This window comes from Notamacropus eugenii, chromosome 2 (genome assembly GCF_028372415.1).
Source record: "Notamacropus eugenii isolate mMacEug1 chromosome 2, mMacEug1.pri_v2, whole genome shotgun sequence".
Taxonomy (NCBI): domain Eukaryota; kingdom Metazoa; phylum Chordata; class Mammalia; order Diprotodontia; family Macropodidae; genus Notamacropus; species Notamacropus eugenii.
In genome coordinates this window covers 470,250,986-470,278,774 of record NC_092873.1, presented here as the reverse complement: position 1 = coordinate 470,278,774, position 27,789 = coordinate 470,250,986, and the positions used below count along the sequence as shown (strand labels likewise).

Here is a 27,789-nt window from a genome sequence, read left to right as displayed (position 1 = left end):
GGTCTAGTTTAACCTCTTCACTTTAAAGATGAGAAAAACTGAGACCAAAGGAGAAATGACCTGTCGAGCCCTCATGAGTTAAACACAGGAATCAGGACTCAAGCCCAGGGACACTGATTACAAATCTGCTGCTCATTCTATTTCACCATACTGTTTTAACTTTGACTTACCACAGGCTATGTAGTCTCCATTGGAAGCCAATCCAACAAAATTCTTCTCATTGATATGGCCCTTGAAGGAACGCAAACAGTGTGGTTTCCCTACATTCCACAACTTCAGCTGACTATCAGTTGACCTGAGGTTAAGCACAAGAATTAAAATACATTTAAGATTTTTCAGCACAAACAACTAAATCAATCTGCCAACTTCACTAGAACAAAAGTTTTGCTTTATTTCAGTGATCCCTTTGTCATTTAAAGTTTATTTTCACATTATTTTAAAAATCTATTGAATGCTATCTTTATCTCAAATATGTCATTTTTCAGTTATTTATTCTTCTTTTATAGAGTCCTAACAACAAAAAAGAAAATGCAAATGGTCAACATGGTTGTCTTTTTCATGTAAAGTAAATAGTATGACAGGTTTATTTTTTATCTTCATTAGAATCAGTGATCTAGAGGAAGATGGAAACTTAGATATCTGATGTCATCTCTTCATTATTACAAATGTGAACCAAGGCCCAGAAAGGTTGTATGTGTCTATCCAAGGTCACAGACAAAAAAATTTGACAGAACCATCACTTGAATGTCTTCCAAGAGCAGTTTTTAATTTACTTGAAATTTTATGTATTTCATATGCTTGTGGAGTTAAAACACAATATGATGAATTAATATAATCTATAAAGTCAGAAAGAAAATTAGAAAAATATATGTAAAAATGCATTGCTGACATGCTAGTATTTTTTTTAAAAAGTAATAAACTTAATTTGCTCATTCCAATTAAATACTAACAATTAAAATATTCTATCAAAATGCAATTGCTGAAATTAGCTTTCAAGGTATAAAAAACACTCTGGTAAAGGTAAAGACTTTTTTTCTTTTTACTATTTCTCCACCACCTACGATACCATAGATTAATAAATGTTATATTAAAAAAAAGCAAAAAAGGAAAATCAAGTTGCTATTTAAAATAGTTAAAATTAAAGAAGGTCAAATATTTGGACCAAGTTATTTTTACACATGTAAAAAGATTATCACTTCTGCACAATCCTGCCTCCTAATCACCTGTCATAAGACTAAATAATGATATACTTCCTTAAAAAATTATGACAATTATTCTTGATTGGTGAGATATAATTTTGAGAACTGTTGTCTTTAAAAATTAACAAAATTTTTTTTCCTCTTTTCTACTTCTTCCCCATTGGAAGGAAAAATGAAAAACGAAACTATTTTATTAAATATGTGCAATCAAGCAAAATAAATTCCTGCACTGGGCATATACTCCTCTCAGCTCTCTATCAGAAGATAGGTAGTATGCCTCATTATGAATCCTCAGAAATCATGGTTCATCATTGCACTGATCAGAGTTTTTTGTCATTATAACGTAGTTATTATATAAATTTGTTCTCTTAACTGCATTACTTCTAGAAAATATTCCCTAGTTTTCTCTGAAATTGTCCCTTTCATTATTTCTAACATCATAATGATATATAATAATTTGCTCAGCCATTCACCAATTGATGGACACTCCCTCAAATTCCAGTGCTGTGATACCATCCTTTCTTTAATCTGTTGAGTATATAAACCTAGTATTGGTACGACTGGTCAGAATATGCACAGTTTAGGAATGTTTGGGGCACAGCTACTAGTTGTTTTCCAGAATGGACAGATCAATTTACAGATTTACCAAGAATGTACCAAGAATGCACTGATGTGACTGTTTTCTCACAGTCCCTTCAACAATGATCATTTTCCTTTTTTTGTAAATACTGCCACTTTATGGGTGTGAGGTAGAACCTCAGAGTGGTTTAATTCTCTAATTATTGGCGATGATCTGACAATTTTTTTTCATATTATTGTTAGCTTGGATTTCCTATTTGTGTTCTTTGACAATTTATCAATTAGGGAATGGCTCTAAATCTTATAAATCTTAACTTATTTTTTGCATATATTGGAAATAAGGCTCTGATTAGAAGTTTGACATGAGTATTTTTTCAAGTTACCTGTCTTCCTTTTCATTTTAGCCAGACTGGTTTCTTTGTTTGTAACTCCTGTTTACAAAAAATGTGCCCAATATCAGTGCAGAGATGCTGATGCAAACAAGTTCTGCTCTCCTCTCTTTCCTCTTTCTCTCACCCAGATCCCAGTTATAGGCATAAACCTTTTCTTTCCTTTGAAACCCCTATTTGTGATCCACCTTCCCAAATTAGTTTGTTGCACTTATTACTAACGCCTCCCTCAAAATACGCTCTTTGTTCCTATTATTCTACTCTCCCCATTCCACTTTGTTCCAGTGCTGTGTAATATTTATCTTCACCCAATACTATTGCATTTTCCATCCCACTTTTGCCAATCCATTTTATTTTTTAAACTGTTTTGATTTGTCTTAATATTTCTTGTTTTTTCCCACAGACATTAATTTTCATTTGGTCTATTCTAATTTATAAGGAGTTATGTTGCTTGGGTTCATTTTTGTACCTCCTGGACTAAACTCTTAATTCTCCCTCCCATGCGTTTGCTCTATCACTCCTGCTTTCCCAATTCTTGACTCTAGTAGTCTCTTACCTTATTAATATTGCAATATAACATTAATTAATAAGCTATCTTATTAATAAAATCCTGTTTTAACTTTTACTCAATTTCTTCTAAGAATTCCAGTAAGACTTTTTAAACTTAAGCTGTACTTTTCTTTAATGCTTTGCTTGTAGATATTTTGGAATCGTTCTCTTTTTCTGGTTTTACATCTCAGATGTCCCTCCATAATGACTCTCTATGGTGGGACTCTTTTTTTGTGTACTCATTCTTTCTGTCTTACTTCCTAAACTGGGTATTTGTGTAAAGGTCAGCCTAACATATCTGTGCCCTGCTTGGTCTTGTACTATATTATCTTTTGAAGGGAATTTTTTTCCTGGGTTCAATGACCTCAGGAGTGGCTCAGGTTGTGTACCTGTAAGGTTTCAGTGTGCCCAATACTGCATAATTAAGGATGAAGTTGGATCTTTGACCTCCTAAAGCTTTGTAAACTCCTAACACATGCATGAGTCTTGCAGTAACTAAGGACTTGCCACTAGGTGGAGCTCTAGTAGATTGCTGCTAGCTCTAGGTCAACTAAAGGTAGCTGGTAGGTTCTAATGGCTAAGAGAGACAGAATAGCAGGTTTCCTCTTGATTTAAGCTCCTTAACCTGGTTATTCAACATCAGGCTTTAGATCACATTGGGAATCGAAAGTGAGACCCTACAGAGTCACAGTGGTCCTGACTTGTGTTCCTGCTTCTTGCCCAGCACACTTGCTTAGGCCCACCACTAGCTGTAGGTCCCCTTCTCAGGCTTCTTGCAATCTAATACCTAGCTCCGGAATTGGAGCAGTAGATTTGGTTCCTATTCTTGCTCCTTGCACAGCTTCTGGTGCATTCATGCTGCACCTGAAACCTTTTCTTAGAACAGAGGAAGAAGAGAAGAATGCTAAGGAAAGAGTTTCAGGCAACATCTACGGCTAGTGGGCAAGATGTGGAAGAAGATTTAGCAAAGGAGACTAAAATGGAGTAGTCACAAAGTCAGAGTAGAAACAAGTGAAAGCAGTGTCACAAAAATCTAAAGAGAAAAGAGAAAAATGTAGTCAACAGAATTCAAGATTTTAGAAAGGAGGACGGATATTCCTGAATACTGTCATGAGCAAAAGCAGACAACAACTCCTGAAACACATTAATGCAACTTGAGGTTTCATTAATAGACAAAGAAGTGTCGACAACAAGGGATACCAGAGATTTCCCACTATCCAGTCAGACCACTACTCAAGTACCAACTTCACATTTCATAGTTTAGATGGTACTTTGAGTATGTCCAAAGGAAGAGAACCAAGATGGTGAGTAACTAGAAACCACACAAAAATAGATCAGATGAATGCAACAGGGGTGAGAGTTGACCAGATCCTTGAATTATTTACACCACTGCCCAGCAACCACTCCCAGGCTTCCAGACTCAATCTTGGTTTGCTCCCACAATCTACGTTTTCCACTCTTGTTCACTGAGAAATTCTACAGGAGAAAGTCATACAACAAGGCTGACAAAGGTCTGTTCAACATTCGTGCTATCTCCAGTCTCAACTTAGCCAATACTGCTATGCTGCCAATCTTTCTACTCCTTGCTGCCTGATACTATCTCCCTCCTCATGGAAGCTATTCTAAAATTTCTCTTGGTCTCCTTTCATTCATATCCTGTCCTCCTATATGTTGCTGTTCTCCAGAATTCTGTTCTCAGCCCTTTCTTCTTTCTCTCCACCACTTCTAAGTAACTCCAATAGGACCAATGGACTCAACTAATATCTATGCACCAATGACTCTTAAATCTATATCTAGCACTCATCTCTCTTCTGGGCAGTCTTGAAGATCTACTTCCCTGCTACACTTCTTTTACAATTTGATGTCCCACAGAAATATTAAATTCAACATGTTCAAACAAAAACTGAGAGTCTTTTATCCTAAAACCATCTAAATATCTCTTTAACTTTGCTATTTCTCTCTAGAACACCACCACTCCTGTAATTACCTATGTTTTCAATCCAGGAACCATCATCAACTCCATTTTCACTCATCTCCAACATCTAATTAGCTGCTAGCTCCTATTGAGAACTATCTCCTCATGCTATCTCCCAACTATTCCCTTCTTTCTAGCCATTTTCAAACTGCCCTACATCAGACCACTGTCCTCTCAGACACAGACTACTTCAACAGCCTAACTGGTTTCCCTGTATCTTGTCTTTTCCTATCCCAAGGCATCCTTCACAAAGCTATCTAAAGTAATATTCCTAAAACATAAGTCTGACCATATTACTTCACTGATCAAGAAGTTTCAAAGAAGCTTCAGCGACTTCTCATTCCCTTTCAGATAAAGTACAAACTTTGTTATCATTAAAACCCTTTCACCATCTGGCTCAAGCTGACTTTTCCAGTCTGACCACATGTTACTCTCTGACATGCATTCTATACTCTGTCTAATCTGGCTTACTTGCTATTCTTTCATACCCAACATTCTGTCTTCTTCTATGACAAGTTGCTCCCTATGCCTGAAATACCCTTCCTGCTCACCTGTGCTTCTTGGAAAATCTAGTGTCCTTCAACGCTCAACTCAAATGCTAATTTCTTTCAAGATGTATCCATGATTTCCTCAGTTGTTAGTGTCTCCTTTCAATTATTACATGATCATATTGTACATATCCAATATTTACTTATCTGTGAACATGTACTCTCTGGTAGAATGCAAGGTCCCTGAAGGCAGACACTTGTCTTTATTTCCTCAGCAAATACTACAACAGCTGATACACGGGAGGTGATCAGTAAATGTTTGTTGACTGACTAAAAAGTATGACATAATAGGTGCTTAATAAATCTTGTTGATTGACCAGGAAATCATGACATATGTCTTCAAATATCTGAAAGTCTATCAAATGATGAGATTTATTATACACAAAACCAGAGAAGATAATTAGAACTAGTAGGTAGAAATTATAGGAAAGTAGATTGTAGCTTAATTAAGTAAATATTTCATAATTACAGTTCTTTGAAAATGGAAAAAAGTGCCTTATGATACAGTGAATTTTTCATCCTTTTAAATACCCATGATTAAATTGCCTTTCATCACAGGTTTTAGAGAATTGATTTACATGTTTCATTTAGGGGGTATGGGGCAAATAACCTGAAATATCCTTTCCAAGACTGAGATTCTATACTGTTAGGTATACTGAAGTGAGTAAGTAGCAAGGATAAACTAATGTCATGCTCCATTTTAAAAAAGATGCAAATTTATTGAAGAAAAAAACATCAATATTAGTATTTTAAACCTTAGCAAGTACTGGCGTTTTTCACAAGCAAACAATCTACAGTAGGGATACTGTTTGATTATTCTGAATTACTCTACTCCCTAGATTCCAATTATTGGTCATAATCCAGAAAAAATTTTATTATCATCATGCTAAAATCTGAAGGAAAATTAGAACCATGGATGGTTGCTAATAAGTTGTACTTTTGGAAAACATTCTGGAAAGCAGTCTGTCATAAAACGATGTGCGAATAACTGCCTAACTGCTGGATTTAGTTGTTGCAATACATTCAGTGCCATTGGGAAAATCACTGAAGGAACAGGTAAGGAAAATGAGTTGTAAACTAAAGATGGTTTTAAGGCAGCATTAAATGTGGACAGACACAAAACAAAGTAGCAAAAAGGCAGGTCCCAGGCATATCAGATTTAACAAGACATGGATTACTAGCTTCCTACATGATCTATTTTTTTTTACTTGCCATCATGGCTCTTTTCAACAATAAAATGTAAATAAATGGTCATCTTTTTTTTCACTAGGCTTTCATATATATATTAATTTAAGTATACTAGTGAACAATGCATAGTAAAGAAAGAATTATCCTATGAGACTTTTATTTTTTTTGGTAATTATCCCTTTGGAATATGTAAAAGTCTAATAAAGTGAAAAGAAACTCTAACAATACTTTAGTTATATTATAACACAGGTCTGACGATATTACTTTCCTGCTCAAGAATTTTCAGTGCCTCTCCATTGCTTCTAGGATGAAATAGAAATCCTCTCTTTAGTACTCACAACCCAGCTCAAATCAATCTTTACAAATTGATTTCATAATGTTTCCCATTATACTGTTTATGTTACAACCAAACTAGTCTACTTTGCTGGGCAAGAAAACACATGCACATATGATCCTGCTGTCTCTGTGCTTTGCATAGGCTGTCCTTCATGCCCCTCATTCTACCTTGTAGAATCCCTGTCTCAACTTACAGCTTGACTCTAAAATAACCTATTACATGAGGTGCTCACTAGTTCCCACTATTGTTAGTAACCTCCCTCCCAAATTATGTTGTCGTCTTATGCATCTGTCCATATTATTGTTTTCTGTGTGGAATATCCAGCCACCTCTATGACAATATAAGCATTTCAAGTGCAGAAAGCTTTACATATATCATCTTTATATCCCTTGTGCCAAGAATATTCAAGGTAACGAATAAAAGTTTAAGATCTGTACTCATATCTGGCCTCTAACACATTCTGGTTGTATGACCTTGGCCAAGTCACATAACTTCTCAGTATACCAAGAAAACTCTCTAGGATAAGATATTACAAAGCAGCTGATGATCGGCTTTACTAGAGGAGCTTCCGCAAATGAAGTTCTTACGTTATTAAAATCATCTTTCTTGCCTCCTTCCCTTCCACCCAAAATGGATCCAATAGTTGCCTTTTATAGAGAGTGAAGGTTTTATTCAAAGTTCCCAAAGCACCTTGCATATGTTATCTCATTAAATTTTCAGAACAAGCCCTGGGAGGTAGATTTTATTATTAGCTTAATTTTATAGACACGAAAGAGTAAGGCAGTACAGTGGCCACAGCACTGGGCCTGGAGTCAGGAAGGCCTGAGTTTAAATCCAGTCTCAGATACTTACTAGCTGGGTAATCCTGGGCAAGTCACTTAACACTGGTCTGCTTCAGTTTCTTCAACTATAAAATGGGGATAATAACAGCACTTACCTTCCAGGATTGTTGTGAGGTTCAAATATGATAAAATTTGTAAAAGTACTTATCACAGAGTTTGGCACACAGTAGGTGCTACAAAAATGCTAACTTATTATCATTATTATTTGAGGAAATGGGCTGAGAGAGCTTAAGTGACTTCCCCTGGGTCACATACCTGGCACTTGCAAGATTTGAGCTCTGGTCTTTCTGGCTCTCTATTCACTGTGCCACCAAGATGTCATTTAAGGTGTGGCTATATCTTGAAAATGTTTACCTACACATACACAAATACATAGATATGTATATATACTATCTGTTAGAAAATGTTCATAGTGCAGATTAAAGAATTACTTGTTTTGTTTTGTTTTTGCTTTTTATTTATTTTGTTTTTTGCAACATGGATAATATGGAAATGTTTTGCATGACTTCACTTGCAAAACTGATATCATATTGCTTGAATTCTCAAGGTACAAAGGAGGGAGAGAATTTGGAACTCAAAAATTTTACAAGAATGAACATTAAAAATAAAAAAATACTATGAGAAACAAAAAAGGGAAGATTTTCATAGTGGAATTTTATATAACTGCAAAAAATTGGAAATATCTTAAGAGTTCTCAATTTGTAATAAGAACAGTAGTGGTTGAAACGTGGCTCTGATATTTAATGCCAAGGTGACCTTAAGTAACTTAACTTCTCTGGGGGTCAGTTTCATCATCTGAAAATTTAGGAAGATGGACTTGATGACTCTAAGTTCCCTTTCTGGAACTAAATTTGTGATCCTGTAAGTAATGTGAGGGAAAACAGCAATGAAATTAAACTGGACAAGTCTGAAGAATATTGAGAACTCTGGAAAGACTTTCATGAATTACCATGTAGAACAAGAATGGGACATACACAATGATTGCTGTGATCATGTGAGGAAAAGTGAATGAGGATGCAAGGACAAAGAATTCTAATGGAGATGTGAAGAGATAGAAAAAGAGTTGCAAAATGTCATATTTTTTAGATAATTTAAATGTCAAAAGTTGCTAGAATGACAGATTTACAGCTAGAAGAGTTCTCAGAGGTCATCTAATCCAATGCCTTCACTTTACTTTCAAATGAATAAGATATTAATTATATTTCCAAGATTCATCAAAAAGTGAAAAGCAAATAAGGGTGATGAGTACTTTCTACTAAGTAGAGGAAGGAACTAGCACAAGTAGCACCTTTTCTGCTCTCCTCATAGCTTCTGGATCCAGTCAACATTTGGTATATTTTCTTTTGGCAAGTGATTTGGAAATGTCTGAGCTCTGAACAGAATGGATGGTTTGCTAAGGGTAGATTGCTACTGAATGTCACCCTGAAAACTGAGTCCAAAGAATTGCTACAGGTTAACAAGTTCACAATTCAAGCAGCAGACAACAATAAGACCACACAATGTAGTGGAAGGCATTTGGGTCAGAAGATCTAGGTTTTACTCTTAGATCTTCTACTTACTACTTGTAGGACTTTGGACAAGATTTGCTGTTCTCAGGCTTCAATTTTCTCATCTATAAAATGAGAGGATAGGACTAAATAAATAGTAAGGTTGTTTTCGTTTTCCAAATCCTATGAGAGTTGCCCTAGTCTAAAAATGCTTCTGCTTTTTATCCAAAGGATCATATTGAATGGAAAGAAGATTAAATTTAGGGGAATTGGGTTGGAATCCTGGCTTGTATATTCCTGTGTGATTTTAAACAAATCACTCAACTTCTCTGGATCACAGTTTCCTAATCTGTTAAATGAGGAGATGGGACTAGATGATCTTTCTAGTTCTAAATGCTGTGATCTGTTATATTAACTATCATCAACATCACCATCAAAATCATTAAAGCTATATCTACAGGGCTTAAGTCTTAAAAATCAAATAATGATAGCCAGAACAACAAAAATTCTATGAGTTCTTGTTTCAGTGGATAATCATTGAGCAGAAGAACCCAAGAAATAACCTCAGCAGCAACAAGATTCACCAGAATCAAATGAAAAACCCCCATAACCTCCTGGGGCCTCTACTCAAAGTAGGTGGTTCTGAAATTCCTTCTAATTCTAGTTCTATGATGGTACAATTCTATGAAATAAATTAAAATTTCTTTTTTTTTTTTAAAAAAGAATTGCTTAAAATCCTTATGAAAGACAAAAATTAGCTCTAATATTAAAAAGTTTTACCGTGACCTTAGTTTATGGTCCTAGAAATTTCAGTCTGATCATACTCTATTGCCATCCCATTTTTTGCTCTAATGTCATCCTTCATCCTCACTGCAGAATCCCAACACTTCACACTCTCATTTTTTCCTATGGCATCACCTCTGTATTGGCTATACTTCCATCTTTGCCACAGACTGACCCACTGATGAAACAATTTAACTCTACACTCTCCTATTCTCTCAAGTCCCTCTTATCTTACTGCCAATCTTGCTCTGGCATCCCCTCAGGATGAGATTAATTCCACTAAATGTTGCCTATTCACGTGCTGCTAATACAAGTTGGAGAAATCACAAAACCATATTGACTACAAATTTGTTATGTAATTACAACTGGGCACTCACTGTGACAAGGCAATTTTTATAACTCCCTAATCAATTCACTATCAGCACAGCAGCTTTTCTAAACCCCGCCCCCCCCTTTTTTTTTTTTACCATTCTCCAAATTTTCCATGGCTCTCCCATCTCTCACCCTGGGAGCTAAGGACTTTACATTATATTTCACTGAAAAAAAAAACTGAGGTCATTTGTCAAGCACTCCTTCTTCTCCTCTCCTCATCTCACATAACTCAGGCCTTCCCCCACGTCAATCTCCTCTATCACCTCTGTCTCATATGAAAAGATGACACTTCTCCTTGCCAAGGCAAAACCTTCTACATTCACAAGTGATCCTATGCCATCCTGTCTTCTCAATCAAAGTGCTCTATTATATTCATTCTGATACTAACCTTCAATCTACCTGACTACTTCCTTAGTGCCTACAAAGTTCCATTTCTCTACCATCATAAGAAATCTTTCCCTTGCTATATTCTTCACTCATAATAGTCCCATGTTTTCCTCCCTTTCATAGCTAAATTCTTTGAGAATATTGTCTATAGTTAATATTTTCACTTCTTTTCTTTCTATTCTCTGCTTAACTTTCTACAGTCTACCCTTCAATCTCATTTAACTGAAAGATCACTTCCTAAAATTATCAGTGATCTAACTGCCAAATCTAATGGTCTTTTTCACAATCTCTGCATTCTCAGACATTGCTGATCTCTCTCACCTTGTTAGTCTCTTCTATCTAGATCTTCATAATGTTACTGTTCACTCATGTTCACTCAAGAGGAAAACCTCTTTCCCAGCTGACTACTACTCTTCTGTAGTATTTTCATCCAGACTGCCACCACTAATGGTGGATGTTCTCCATGGCTCAGTCTTGGACGCTCTTCTTCTTATCTCCCTCTATACTATTTTGTTTGATTATCTCAACAACTCTCAAGGATATTCATTTATCATTTCTATACAAATGATTCGCAGATCACTTATCCAGCCCTAATATCTCTCCTGACCTTTAGTGTTGCATCTTCAAATGCATACTGAACATTTCAAACTAGATATCTTATTGACATCTTAAACTTAAAAATGGAATTCAATATCTTTTCTCAAAAATCCACCTGTTCCAAACTTTCTCATCACTATTTGCAGGCACCACCAGCCTTTTAGTCATCTAGACTCACAATGAAAGTTTTATTCCTTACTTCTCACTCTCTTTAACCTATTATAATCAATCTCTTGTCAAGTTCTATTGTTTCTACCTTGGTTATATTTATCAAATACACTCCTTTTCCCCTCCTAAAAAGAGGTCACCCCTTTGCAAGGCTTCATCTTCTCATGCTTGGACCATTACAGTAACCTGATCTCCATGCCTCAAGTATCTGCTCACTTCAATCTATCCTTCACTCAGCTATCAAGTTGATTTTACTAAAAGCATAATTCTGATCATCTCACTCTCCTATAATCAATAAACTTCAGTGACTCCCTATGACTTCCAGGATCAAATATGAAAATCTGATTATTTTTTAAAATCCTTCATAACCAAGAATTCTTACTACCTTTCCAGGCATCATATACCTTACTTCTTTCCCATATACTCTGTACTCCATTAATTCTGGCCTCCTTACAATTCAAGAAATAAGATCCTCCACCTCCTGGCTTAATGCATTTACATTAGCTGTTGCAGCATGTCTGGAATTCTCTCCCCCCTCCCACCCTTTTCTACTTTTTTTTTCTTTCCTGGCTTTCTTCAAGCTTAAGTCACTTCTTCTAAACCTTTTTATTCCTCCTTAATGCTAACGTCTTCCTTCTGAGATGAATAGCCATTTATACATCTCATTTTCATGCTGATCCCCACCCTCCCATTAGATTATGAGCTCCTTGAAAATAGGCACTATTTTTGCCTTTTTTTGCATCCCTAGGGCTTAGCACAGTGCTTGTTACATAGTAAGCATTTAATAAAAGACTGCAGTCTTAGGAAATTAGAGCACTTGTGACAAATTAGCAATTTCTATTTTTTCTTAATTTTTCTGTGTCACAAGGAAAGAAACAGATTTAACAAACTTACGCAGAAACAATTTCCTCCCCACTCACAAACTTTGCATAAGAAACTGCCTTTCGATGTCCTTTGAACACCATGATGGGCTGTTTAGTGTTGCGAAGATCATAGTAATGGACACAGTGATCTACAGAAAAAAAAGAATACAAACAGAAATGCAATGAATGAAGAAAACAGAAGTTTAGTGTTTTTCCCCCACATAGCATTGACATTTGATGGCCAAAATCTACAAAAAATTATGCTAAACTAGTAATACCCAGAAAATGCAATGTTATCAAAACATTATTGACAATGATTAAAAAAAAAAGTCAATTTTTTTGCATCACTCCTACCTAGGAAAAAATATTTCAACAAAATACACCAAAATCATAAAATAAAATAACATAAACCACATATGCCTGAAATGAAACTCCACTGGAATTTGACATAGATAGTTTAGGGAGAAAAACTGTCACTTTAAACTTAAATAGATGTTAATATTGCACAAGGTATTATTAACTTCTGAATTAAAAATATTACATTTCAGCTAAAGTATTGTACTTCTAGATATCTCCTATACACTATTTCATCTATTTTCAATAATGCCAGAACTATGTGACTATGATCAGAACTACCAATAAATTTAAATTTTTTAAACAGCTAAATGTTCATTTTAATTCAAGATCCAAAATTCCCTAAGCCTTCTTTTCAATCCAGAAGGGTTAATCAAGAACTGAGTTTTCTTTTGCTATCAGTTCTTTAATGCTACATTAATTTTGGGGATTGTTGGTATTACAGAAAAAAAAAAGCAATGAACTCTGCTAATGTTCAAGGTAAATATACATTTAGGTAGCTTGACTTTTTCTCCTCGGTTATATTTCCTCTTTCCTCTGACTTCTTAAATAACAATGGCTCCAAACCCAACTTAAAATTTTAAATAATTGAGAAGATAATCTCTAACTTACTGACTAAAAATATTCAGTAAACATAAAAATCAACACTATCTTATGGAGTAATGTAAGTAGACTGAATTTTAATAAATATCTAACATACTAGAAGACAGGAAAGAAATGATTATACAACAGCCAGTAAACATGTGAGATTCTAAAGAGATGCAATGGAAATATTCATAACATTCAATGTTAAGGCTATTTCTTATTCTGTTTAGGTTTTTTCATAAAATCTACACTGGAAAGCAGAATAATTTTTTGTAGATGAAGTTTTTTGGAGAATATAAAGTAGATTTAAATTTCTGACAGGGCAGCTTTATAAAAGCAAAACAGAGTTTTAATTTAAAAAAAAAAAAAAAGCATGTATGTAAAACTGAAATAAAAGAACCAATCAAGCAAAGATTTCCATGACTAGAAAGTGATTGTTGTAGACAAAGAGAATTCTTGTGAAACAAAGTTAGTATAACCTAAATATTTTTTTGTTATGTTTTCTTTATAGTGTAGTTTAATCAGTTGTTTGAGATATGCAAGGCAGAGCTAGAGCATTCCCCAAGTCAAGGACAGAGTCATTTACCTTATCTAGATGCAAACTTACACATCAGTAAAATGAGACTATCTTTTAGCTCTAAATAATGCTCTTGGTGTTTTATTTTCTCTTAAAGAGTCATTGTACATAGGAAAGATTTTTGTCCATTTCATTTTTTTGAAAAAACAATATTATCCTGTCTCTTCTAAAAGGCATACAGAAAATATGCTCTCTTCTGTCTGTTGTCAGTAGTGTACAATGTACCAAAAATTAGTACTAATAAAGTCTAATGATAGAAGTTTTTCTAGTGTGTAGAATCTAGTAAATTTTATGAATGATCAAGTAAAAAGTTTAACTGGCAAATGCTCTCCAAAAGATTTTAAACAATTTCAGTGTACCTAAAGCTATTTAAGAGAATACCGATATCATGATTTTGAAAGGACAGCTAGATATTTCTTTAAACCTCCAAGTCATGGTTTATTTAGTTATGATTCTTTCCAAGAAATGGATTACCTTTTGGATCTATGAATATGAAAAGAGTTCATGACCAAAAAAGGGATAGAAAATATCATAGAAGATAATTGACAATTTTAATCATACAAACATCTTAAGTGTTTACACCAACAAAAATAATGCAATTAAAAATCAAAAGGGAAATATGTAACAGGTTAAAAAAAAAACTTTGACACAAGTTTCTACGATAAAGATCTTCTATCCAAGATATGTAAGACATTGATTCAAAGTTATTAGAACTTGAACCAAAATAAAGTTGATGCCAATCAACTAGTAAATATATTTTTAAAAGTTGCCATATAAGAAATAGGATATTACTGAGCTGCAATAATGAATTTATTGAATATAGAGAAGTACAGAATTACATAAATTGCTACAAAATAAGAAGAGCCAAGAAAATAACATACACAATGACTACAATGTACTTGTAAAGAACAAACACCGCAAAAGAAGCCAAAACTGATTTTGACCAAGAACAGAGGTAGACAAGATGGCAGAGTAAAAGCAGGGAATTCACCTGAGTTCCCACAAATTTCCCTCCCAACAACTTCAAAATAAACCCTGAAAAAGAATTCTGGAGTAGCACCACCAACAAAAGGTTGGTGTGAAAGCTTTCCCGTCCAAGACAACCAAGAAGGAGGGCAGGAAATTCCTGTCCCACAGGGATTGAAGTGGTGGTGCAAAGTAGAGAGCAGTAGCGTGTAGGATGCCCCAACCCACCCCAACAAGCCAGGAGCACATCTTGGGGGTGGCTACATCAGCAGCAGTGGTGACTTCCAGGACTCTCAGTCCACAAATAATTAAGGCAGTTGGACAATAACCAAAAAAACCCCCACGAATTACAAAAAGCAGGCACAGCTCCAAAGAAGACATAAGAGGACATCTCACACTCTGCTACTTTGCAGAAGTGTAAGATCCTTATGTGTGAAACAGTGCATATCATATATTTTCAGACTTCTGCCATGTACTGATCATTTTTACTGTTCTTTTTTTCTTTTATACGATGTGACGCTCTTGAAAGGGAGAGTGATACTGGAAGAAATTTTAGTGATACAAAGATATCACAAAAAATTCTTTTTTTTAATGCAAGGAAATAAAGAACCATTCCCACTAGATAACTTGTAAAAGGCTATGAATAGGCAGTTTTCAAAGGAACAAATCCAAGCTATCAACAACTAAAAGGAAAAAGAAATGCTTGAACACATACACATAAATGCACACATACAGACACGAGAAAATGACTCTTAAATTCCACCTCCCACTAATATGATTGTTAAAAATGATAGAAAAGAAAAAAAAAACAAATGGGAGACAGAGAACATAGGCATACTACTGTTGTTGAGGCTGTGAATTGTCCAGCACTCTCAGTCAACAAGTTTTTATTATGGACTAAGTGCCAGATACTATGCTAAAAGAGAGGATAATAAATAAGAAAGACAAAATTAGTACCTACTCTTAAAAAAGCTAAAAGGCTAATGGGGAGATAAAAAGCAAACAATTGTGTACATATTCATTTTAGAGATAATTTCACATGGAAGATACTAGACAATAAACAAAAAGTCATGGGAAACTGGGAAAGGATCCTTCTGTAAAAATGCTATCTGAGCTAAATTTTGAAGAAGGTCAAGGAAATAAGGAAGCAGAGAACAGAGAGAATTTCAAATAGGGGGACAGTTAGTGAAAACATATGAAATAGGGAGATGGAGAAAGGCTAGAGTCACTTGATCATACAGTATGTGAAGGGAAATAAGGTCTAAGAAGACTGGCAAGTTAGGAAGGGACCAAGTTATGAAAGGTTTTAAAAGCCAACCAAGACAATTTTATATTTGATCTGGAGGTCAAAGGGGGAAAATGGACTTTAGTGAATAGAGGAGTGATATAGTCAGATCTATGCTTTAGAAAGATCCCTTTGGCAGCTGAGTGGAAAACAAACTGTAGTAGGGAGAGACATGAGGCATACCGATTAACCAGCAAGCTACAGCATGAGTCCAAACATAAGGTGACAAAACCCTGAACAAGGTTCAGAGGAGAGAATATGGTATATGCAAGAGACAAAAGGCAGAATTTTAACTTGGCAAGGGATGAGATATGTGGGGAGAGTACAAGTGAGGAGTTGAGAATGATAACTAGATTGTAAACCTGATTAACTGGAAGGGCGGTGGTGCCTGGGATAGCAATAGGCATGCTTGGAAAATCTAAAGGTTTAGGGAGAAAGATGAGTTCTATTTCGAATTTTTTGAGTTTAAGATGTCTCCATGATACCATGGTTAAGATCCTGGAGAGCATTTTGCAACTGTGAAACAAAAGTCACTAAAATGGCATTAGCCTTACTCCTTCACCCACCAAAATCACTATTTATGAAAATATATATAACAGCATATTTATGGTAGCAGTTAGCAAGCACTTCTCAGTGTTTACTATGTGCTAAGCAAAGAACTAGAAACTAAGGGGGTATTCATCTATCAGAAGTGGGAGAACAAACTATGATCTGAATGTAGCGCACAATGAGAAATTATTAAATGGATAGTTTCAAAGAAAACTGGAGAGCATTGTATGCATTGTTCCAGAGTGAACTGGGTAAAACCAGTACTACAAGTTATAAAATTACAACAAAAATAACTTTAAAGACTTAGGAATGAATGATGCCCCTGGACCTAGGATGAAGCTGTGACTCACATCTTGACTAAAAAATGATGACCTCAAAGTTCATTAAATGAGACACATTTTTGGGCGTGAATAAAGAGGGAATCTGCTTTGCTGAACTGCATATTGGTTAGTTTTCAAAATAAGTCAGCAAATTAAGTATTTTATTTTAGTAATTTCTTTTTATTCAGCTATAGTGGGGCAAAAAGAGAGAAAAATGCTTAATTGAAAAAAATTAAATTTAAAAAAAGATAAGATACTTATCTACAATAAAATACTATAAAAACCAATGAAGTACCTGGATAATACCCCAAACACAGGATCTGTAGTAGCTATGAAAGACTCCTTGATTCAGAAATGGTAGAAGAGCTAAATAAGTCTCCAAGTTACTTCATTTTAACTTCATTTGGGTCTCTGTTCTTTAAATTTGGAGGAATGCATAACCTTCTGGTTAATTTTTGACCTCATTTTTTCTTTGAATCTAGTAAATTACATTCATCTTATTGCTTTGAACAGTGACAAGGAAGACAAAGAAGCATGCATACAATGTTTTTATAGAAAGAACTGCCACTCCCTTTACAATTTTCACATCCCCAGTGCACAGTACTGGGCATATTATCAGTACTTTATAAATGCAAGTTGACTGAGGCAAAGCTGAAGGGTGATGGCAGGACAGAAGAGAAGTATGTGCGTGTCTATGCTGGGCTCAAACTAGGAAGACAAAAGTACTTATAAAGAAACCATTTCCTCTCCAATCACAACTCTAGATTCTCAGAAATGAGTATAGGAGCTGGAAAATTCTATGATTTTAAATGAATCTGCATCAGACGACTGAGACAAAATATTAAAAGTTGCATTCACCTTTGAAAAACTAGAGAATTACGACCTTTTAGGACACACCAGCTCACTCAATGTCTATCCCCAAAACTGCAAATCAAGGACAAAGCTTGTTGGACTATAAATTTAGCAACTTAATTATCAATTGATTATTTTAGCTATTAAAGTGCTACTGCCCAATTGGCTTTGTGTGTGTGTGGTTTAATTTTGCAACTGAAAGACATCATTTCCTTTAGGCCATATAGATTTTCTCAAAACTAGATAAAAATAACAACTGCTAAAGAAACAAAGTCTTAAAAGCCAAAGTAAATCAGAAAAATTAAATTCGTGGTGCCTTATAGAAACATCTCTTGACCAATCAATCAAGAAGCAAAACTGCCCTTCTACATAGTAATAACTGTGACATTCAAATTCTTCTTGGGCTGTATATTCTATCTGACACTAATAAATCATAACAGCAAGCAGTGAAAACCACTTCAATACTCTCCTCACTTCCCTACTTTACTTATATCCACTACCTTGCCCTACCATTATTTAACCTACATCCCCTCCCCTCAATGATCCCTCCCTTATCGTCCCATTTCCATTAATCTAGACCCCCTACTATTACTGCCCCTTCTTATTCTATTCCCTCACTCTCCCCTCTAAAAATCCCTCCCTTGGAATAATACACATTCAATTGGAAATGGAAATGTATCTTACCTTGCAGGAAGGCAGGTGGGAAGGGGATAGGAGAGGGAGGATAATAGAAGGCTCCGCAGATTGGAGGAAGAGATAATCAAAAGCAAACACTATTGTGGGGGGACAGGACAAGGGAGACAGGATAGAGGGAAATGTGATTAGTATTTCCCAACATGACTGTTATGCAAGTGTTTTGCATGGCTACACATGTATGACCTATATCAAATTGCTTGCTTTCCCACTGAGGGTGGGTGGAGAGGGAGGGAGAGAATGTGAAACTCGAAGGTTTAAAAAAATTAATGCTAAAACTTGGTTTTGCATGCAACTGAGGAAAAAGTTGTACAGGCAAAGGGGTATAGAAATCTATGTTGCCCTACAGAGAAATAGAGAGGAGGAGGATTGAAGAAAGGATGGGGGTGATAGAAGGAAGGACAGATTGAGAAAAGGGGTGGTGGGGGTGTATGTTGTCCTGGAGGGAGGGGAGAGGGGAGATGGGAAGAAAATCTGGAATTCAAAATCTTGCAAAAGTGAATATTGAAAACTGAAAAAAATTATATTAAAAATGAATAAATGAAATCCCCCCCTTATATTCTCCACCCTCTTTATCCCCTTAGCCTTTTATTTCTTTGTAAATTTAAAAGGTTTGTATCTATCTCTCTCTCTCAAAAAAAAAAATGACAAAGGTAAGACAGAACACAGGCATACTACTATCGTTGAGGCTGTGAAATGTCTAACATTCTCAGTCAACAAGTTTTTCTTATGGACTAAGTGCCAGATACTATGGTAAGAGAGGATAATAAGTAAGAAAGTCAAAATTAGTACCTACTCTTAAAAAAGCTGAATGGCTAACGGGGAGATAAAATGCAAACAATTGTGTACATATTCATTTTAGAGATAATTTCACGTGGAAGATACTAGCAGAGGGGACAATAAACAAAAAGTCATGGGAAACTGGGAAAGGATCATTCCATAAAAATGCTACCTGAGCTAAATTTTTGAAGAAGGAGAAGGAAATGAAGTAGAGAAGGATGAGAATTTCAAATTTAAAAGACTTTTGTACCTTTCTCTCTCTATGTATATATGTATACACACATATATGGATGGATGGATGTACATACACACACACACACACACACACACACACACACACACACACACAGAGCACAGGGTGAATTGAATAGGATGGGATCATATCTTAAAAAAATGAAATTAAGGGGTGAGAGAGAAATATATTGGGAGGAGAAAGGGAGAAATGGAATGGGGCAAATTATCTCTCATAAAAGAGGCAAGTTAAAGACTTTTTAGTGGAGGGAAAAAGAGGGGAGGTGAGAGAAAAACATGAAGCTTACTCTCATCACATTCCACTAAAGGAAGGAATAAAATGCACACTCATTTTGTTATGAAAATCTATCTTACAATAGAGGAAAGTGGGGGAGAAGGGGATAAGCAGGGTGGGGGGGATGATGGAAGGGAGGGCAATGGGAGGAGGGAGAAATTTGAAGTCAGCACTTGGGGAGGGACAGGATCAAAAGAGAGAATAGAAGCAATGGGGGACAGGATAGGATGGAGGGAAATATAGTTAGTCTTACACAACATGACTATTATGGAAGTCATTTGCAAAACTACACAGATATGGCCTATATTGAATTGCTTGCCTTCCCAAAGGGAATGGGTGGGGAGGGAGGGATGAAGAGAAGTTGGAACTCAAAAGTTTTAGGAACAACTGTCGAGCACTGTTCTTGCTACTAGAAAATAAGAAATACAGGTAATGGGGTATAGAAAGTTATCTTGCCCTTCAAAAGAGAAGATGGGGACAAGGGAAGGGAGAGATGATAGAAGGGAGGGCAGATTGGTGATGGGGCAACTGGAATGCTCGGTGTTTTGGGGTGGGGAAGGGGACAAATGGGGAGAAAATTTGGAACCCAAAATTTTGTGAAAATGAATGTTAAAAGTTAAATAAATAAATTTAAAAAATAAGGGCAATGAAGCTGATGGAATTACAAATGAGGTTTTTAAAATTCTAAAAGATGATGTGGTGGAAAGTGCTCTACTTAATATGCCAGCAAGATTGGGAAACTCAACAGTGGCTACTGTATTAGAAAAGTTCAGATTACTTCCCAATTCTAAAGAACAACAATGCCAAAGAATGTTTAAATTACAAACATTTGCACTCATTTCACACATGAACAAGGTTATGCTAAAGATTCTGCAAGTTAGGTTTCAGCAATATGTGAACCAACAATTATCAGAAGAGCAGACCACGTTGTCAACATTTCCTGGATTACTGGAGAAAGCAAGAGAATTCCAGAAAAAAAAAATCCACTTCCATTTCATCTACTCTAAAGCCTTTGACTGTGTGATTCACAACAAAATGTGGCAAGTCTTCAAAGAAATGGGAATATTAGTCTTCTAAAGAACTTGTATAAGGACCAAGAGGCAACAGTTAGAACCAAGCATGGAACTTTTTGGTTCAACATTGAAAAAAGGAGTATGATCCACAAAATGACAGAGTGAAACAAATCTCCAGCCCAAGACAACCTGGAAGGTCAACAGGAAGGGTACATCCCACCAGGATGGGAGGGGAGTGCAGTCTGGGATATCTTGAACTGGCACAGATAGAGCTGAAGAAGGCATCAAGGGACTGAAACACTGGCAGCTGTGGCAGTTTCTAATCTTCTGAAGCCCAAAACACCAAAGAATGCATTGAAGGGCAGTGGGAAAACTGTGGGACATGGGTGAAAAAGGAGCTCTGTCAGGATGGGGTCCAGCCCCAGCATCAGAGTAGCAGAGATAGAGGTGGTGGTGGTGGTGATGGTGATGGTGGAGGTAGTGACAATGATGGTGGTGGCAGCAGTAGCAGAAGCAGCAGTGAATGCTTCCAGAGCTCTTGGTCCACAGACAGTGGGGGAATCAAGCAGCTAATACAAAATCCCTGAAGCCTGAGACAGGTCACCCACTCCCACTGGAAGCAGAGTCTTACCTTGACAAAGAGTGAAAAAGTCAAGTATTTGTCTGGGAAGATGAACAGAGTAAAAAAAAAAAAAACACACACACTATAGAATCTTACTTCAGTTACAAAGAATACCAAAACAGACAACCAGAAGAAAACAACAAAATCAAAGCTCCTACATCAAAAGCTTCCAAGAAAAGGATAAATTGGTCACAGCCCATGGAAGACCTAAAAAGGATTTTAAAAAGTAAGTAAAAGTAGAGCAAAAATTGAGAAATGAGAGTGATGTAAGAAGAGCATGAAAAATGAGTCAATAGCTTGCTGAAGGAGAAGCAAAAAAAAGAAAGTAAGAGCTTAAAAAATAGACTAACCCAAATAGCAAAAAAAGGTCCAAAAAGCCTATGTGGAGAAGAATGCCTTAAAAAGCAGAATTAGTCAAATGGAAAAGGAGGTCCAAAAGTTAACTGAAGAAAATAATTCCTTCAAAATTAGAATGGAGCAAATGGAGGCTAATGACTTTATGAGAAATCAAGAAATTATAAAAGAGAAGCAGAACAATGAAAAAATAGAAGACAATGTGAAATAGCTCAGTGGAAAAGCCACTAATCTGGAAAATAGATCGAGAGGAGATAATTTGACAATTATTGGACTACTTGAAAGCTATTATAAAAAAAAAAGAGTTGAAACATCACCTTTCAAGAAATTATCAAGGAACACTGATCTGCTATTCTAGAATGAGTGGGTAAAACAGAAATTGAAAGAATCCACCAATCACCTCTTGAAAAAGATTCCCAAAGGAAAACTGCTAGGAATATTGCAGCCAAATTGCAGAGTTTCCAGATCAAGGAAAAAATTCTGCAAGCAGCCAGAAAGGAACAATTCAAGTATTGTGGAAATACAATCAGGATACCACAAGATCTAGTAGCTTCTACATTAAGGGATCAAAAGGCCTGGAAGATGATATTCCAGAGATCAGAGGAGATAGGATTAAAAACAAGAATCACCTACCCAGCAAAACTGAATATAATACTTCAGGGGGGAAAAACGGACATTCAATGAAATAGAGGACTTGCAAGCATTCTTGATGGAAAGATCAGAGCTGAACAGAAAATATGACTTTCAAATACAAGAATCAAGAGAAGCATGAAAAGGTAAACAGGAAAGAGAAATCATAAGAGACTTCTTAAAGTTGAACTGTTTACATTCCAACAAGGAAATATGATATTTGTAACTCATAAGACTTTTCTCATTATTAGAGTACTTGGAGGAAATGTAGATATGTAGATAGATAGGTAGACAGGTAGGTAGGTAGACAGACAGACAGACAGAGAGATAGATGTACAGACAGAAAGATGGCACAGGGTAAGATGAATATGAAGAGATGATACCTAAAAAATAAAATTAAGGAGTAAGAAAGGAACATATTGGAAGGAGAAAGGGAAAGGTAGAATGGGGTAAATTATCTCGCATAAAAGAGACAAGAAAAAGGTATTACAACGAAGGGGAAGATGGGACAGGTGAGAGGGAATGAGTCAAGCTCACTCATCAGACTTGGCTTAAGGAGGGAATAACATCCACACAATTGGGTTTCTTACCCTACAGGAAAGTAAGGAAGAAGGGGATAAGGGGGGTGGGGAGGATGACAGAAGAGAGGGCAGACTGGAGGAAGGGGTGGTCAGAAGGAAACACTTTGAAAAGGGACAGGGTCAAAGGAAAAAACAGAATAAGTGGGGAAGGAGGGCAGGATAGGATGGAGGGAAATATAGTGAGTCTTCCACAACATGACTATTATGGAAGTGTTTTGCATATATAAGGTATACAACCTATATTGAATTGCTTGCTCTCTCAATGAGGGTGGGTGGGGAGGGAAGAAAGCAGAGAATTTGGAACTCAAAGTTTCAAAAACAAATGTTGAAAACTGTTTTTACAGAGGGGCAGAACCAAGATGGTGGGGTAGCAGATGGACCTGTTCTACCTCTCCCCTCATACCCCATAAAATACATGTAAAAAATTACTCTAAACAAATTCCAGAGCAGCAGAAGCCACAAAATGACAGAGTGAAAGAGATTTCCAGCCCAAGAGAGCCTGGAAGGCCGACAGGAAAGGTCTATTGCACTGGGATAGGAGTGGAGAGCAGCTTAGCTTGGGCCACATGGCAAGGACAGGACTGGGGCATGCTTCAGGGTGCAGAATCATGGGTGGCAGCTGCAGTTCCCAGATTTCTCAACCAACAAATGCCAAAGACAGCTTCAAAAGTCAGTGAGAAAGCTCTTTCACCTGGATGTGAGGCCACAGTCCTAGGGCAGCAACCCCCACTGTGGTAGGAGGGTCCACTTTGGGAGCTCTCAGCCTAAAGATTCTGGGGGAATCAAGCAGCTGATCTGGGCCTCAGTCCTTATCTGGGTCTCAGTCCTTAGTGGCAGTCCTGGGGTGAGGAGGTGCACTGGCATGGTGGAGTTGGTGGAGACTCTGGAGGGGGAATCCTAATCCTAATATCCTTGGCAGAAAAGAGTCCTTATGGTTGCTCACAGACCAGAACACAGGCCAGGAAAGGAGTAAACTTCTCTCCCTTGATTATGCCACTTTGGAGGAACTGAGGTCCCTAGAATATACACTCTACTTGACAAAAGACTCAAAAATCACGTAACCAGCTGGGAAAATGACCAGAAAAGAAAAAAGGAAAAAGTTATTCTCTAGGTGAAAAGGCATTGCATCCTTTTGGATGAGGAAGAACAAACCATACCATTAGAGGCAGACATGAAAATCAAGGCTTCTACATTCAAAAGCTCCAAAAAAAATACATGCAATGGTCTCAGGTCGTGGAAGAGCTCAAAAAGGATTGTGAAAATCAAGTAAGAGAGGTGGAAAAAACTGGGAAGAGAAATGAGAATGATGCAAGAAAATCATGAAAAGTGAGTCAACAACTTGCTAAAGGATACCCCAAAAAATGCTGATGAAAATAACACCTTTAAAAATTAACTCAAATGGCAAAAGTGATCCAAAAAGCCAATAAGGAGAAGAATGCTTTAAAAAAACAGAATTAGCCAAATGGAAAAGGAGGTTCCAAAGCTCACTGAAGGAAATAATTCCTTCAAAATTAGAATGGAGCAGAAGGAAGCTAATGACTTTATGAAAAACCAAGGATCAGAGGGTAAAACAGAAATAGAAAAAATTCACCGATCACCTCCTGAAAGAGATCCGAAAAGGAAACTCCTAGTAATATTGTAGCCAAATTCCAGAGTTCCTAGGTCAAGGAGAAAATATTACAAGCAGCCAACAAGTCAAGTATTGTGGAAATACCATCAGGATAACATAGGATTTAGCAGGTTCTGCACTAAGGGATCCAAGGTCTTGGTATATGATATTCCAGAAGTCAAAGGAGATAAGATTAAAATCAAGAATCACCTACCCAGAAAAATTGAGTATAATACTTCAGGGGGAAAAATGGTCATTCAATGAAATAGAGGACTTTCAAGCATTCTTGATGAAAAGACCAGAGTTGAATAGAAAATTTGACTTTTAAACACAAGAATCAAAGAAGTATGAAAAGATAAACAGGAAAGAGAAGCCTTAAGGAACTCATTAAAGTTGAACTATTTACATTCCTACATGGAAAGATGTTATTTGTAACTCATAAGATCTTTTTCAGTATTAGGACAGTAAGAGGGGATGTATACATATATATATATATGTGTGTGTGTGTAGGCATGTAAGGTATGTATGTATGTGTGTATATTATATATGTGTAGGCATGTACGTGTTCCTATTAGGAAGCACATTATCATCCAACAAGATTTAAGAAATACCTTTAAGAGGATCGCCATACACTATGCAGCAGTACAGACATTCTGCAGCATCACAGAAACCGTAGATAATATTTTATTCTTATGAATATAATACAACAAAAAATCTGAGTGATTATAATATCATAATGGATAGTGACTGTGTTTATCTCTAGACCGTATGTAGTGATATGGATGAAAAAGGGCTTTATGCCACATTTCTCTCATTGTGAGAGCTTGTCTAGCTACCCTGACCACTAGTCATGAAGTGCTTCTTCCCAGTCACCCTGTAAAAATTTTAAGACATGGGGAATACAATGAACTCCCTGTACTTTTTTTTTTAATTACTAAAAAATGGAATTTGATTTAGACAAATAAAATGCAACTATTGAAGAGTCTCATTCAACAAGGCAATGTCCATGAACAAGGTTAAATCTTACACTATATCTTGATGATCCATGACAGACAATGATGTCTGTCACTGTGACAATGTTCAGTCCAGTACAAGTGGAAGAAAAAATTCCTACAGGTCCTTTTTCAAATAACATATTGCTAACTGCATATAACACTAAGAATCACAAAAGGATGAATCACAACTACTTGACAGGCCTGCCATAACAACCTATATGAGGAAAATCAAGTGAATATTTACCCCTTACTGAACATACATTGCATATTTTCTCTTCCATTAGATTGGGAGTTCCTGAGGGCAGGGAACTATCTTTCACCTCTTTTTGTATCCCCAGCACTTACCATTGTGCCTGGTATCTTAATAAAATGTTTACTGACTAACTTACTGACAGATTTACACAATTTGGGAATGAAAATTACAAGTATTTATTACAGAGGGCAAACAAAAGAGAACATGGTGGTCCTACATTGGCTTCTGAATATTACCAATAATAACTTGTCCATGAGAAATAGCATGAAGTATATACAAGACACATATGTTCAGTAAAATAGGTAAACATGCATGTATCAATAGCCAAGCACAATATTTGTACATCTTCAATGTTACACTAGTACACATGAAATGTTGAAGAGTACCACTGGATGGTCCCAGAATTCTGAGTACATCCTTAGAGGATTAATGACAGGAGACCAATGAGAATGACACGATGAATAGGCTGGAGGTAAGAGAACATATGCATGAGATCAGATCATGGATCTACTAAAACAGTGGGCTCTATAGACAACTTCTCATTCTCCTTGTAAATCAAAAGCAGGTAAAAGACATTGTGAAGCGTGAAGTTTGTGCCTGCAGAACAGACAAAGGCCAACAGGACTTGACACTATAGTAATGGTCAATGTCTCAGTTTTGAGATAATTAACTGTTTTTTTAATTCTAATTCAGAGATAAAATTTAAAAAAGTGCAAAATAATGTAATGAAGAGAACTGGACAAAGAATATGGCAGGGGTGAAGAATGTAAAGTGGTGGTCTTGTACCTAATAAATTTTATGACTTTCCTCAATTTATTTTATACCTTTGGATCTGAGTTCACTTATCTGTAATATATTTAAGAACAGACCAGGTGGCATGATTCCAAGATTGAATATTACAGTGGTCTTACCTAATCAATATTTATTTATATCAGACACAACTGGACGCATATTCTATCTTCTGAAACATTAAAAAATGCAATCCATTTCTATTGGTGGTAAGAGAAGTTACCACTGCTTTGAGGTCCTACATTTATATTCTCTAACAAATAATAAAGTAAAAATTCAACTAATGCAGTATTTATGTATTGTAACTCAGTTCTGTTCCCATAAGTTACATAGACATTCTGTTGCAAAGTTAATTCATCAGAATATGCTACAAAATATAAGTTGTATGATTTAACAGAGGTCAATGACCTAAATGACAGAAATATAATAAGCTTATTAATTACATCATAATCCCAACAAGCATGGGGCTATAAGCTAATAAAGAGCTTTATTATTTTTATTGTGCAAAAACCTAACAAGCGATGAAGCCAATTTGATTGGACAAAAACATTTAATCAATAATTGATTAGTTCTTTGCAGCAACCTATCATGCCTGATATCACGTAACCTTTTAAGTTATTCTGAGTCCTGACTATTCAGAGGCAGCATGTATTCCCTATTACCAGGGAACATCATAATTAAAAAGTATCTCAGAGATGATACACTCCAATTAATCTCTCAGAAAGAATTCCCTGAACCATGCCCCTTAAAAGTCACTCCATATTTGTTTAAATTCCTCCAATGTGTAATTGACAACTTTCCAGGGGCAGCTAGGTAATGCAGTAGATAGAGCACCAGGGCAGGAGTCAAGAGGACTGAGTTCAAATCTCACTTCAGACACTTGACACTCACTAGCTGTGTGACCTTAGGCAAGTCACTTAACCCCCAGTGCCTCATCCTGAGTCATCTCCAGTCATCCTAATGAATATCTGGTCACTGGATTCAGATGGCTCTGGAGGAGAAGTGAGGGTGGTAACCTGCACAGCCCTTCGTCACTCAAAAACAAAGTCAAGTGCAAGTCATGTCATCATTTCTCTGACAGCATGGTCTTCTTTGGCAACGAAAGACGAACACATACACGCACAACTTTCCATCCAAAGGGTAAATTAACTCTAATTCACTGATCAGAGAAATGCAAATTAAAACTCTGATAT

At 36.2% G+C, this 27,789-nt stretch overlaps 1 protein-coding gene across 4 annotated transcripts in view; it reads right to left on the bottom strand.

Annotated features, from left to right (window-relative positions):
- The window catches only part of COP1 (COP1 E3 ubiquitin ligase), a 251,041-nt gene that overhangs the window by 56,727 nt on the left and 166,525 nt on the right, over positions 1–27,789 (bottom strand). For all 4 annotated transcript variants that reach the window (XM_072648565.1, XM_072648563.1, XM_072648562.1 and 1 more), the window contains 2 exons: positions 12,295–12,412; positions 171–295 (listed from right to left, as the gene is read on the bottom strand). In XM_072648565.1, coding sequence (XP_072504666.1) covers positions 171–295; positions 12,295–12,412 — 243 coding nt within the window. The remainder of the gene's footprint in view (positions 1–170; positions 296–12,294; positions 12,413–27,789) is intronic.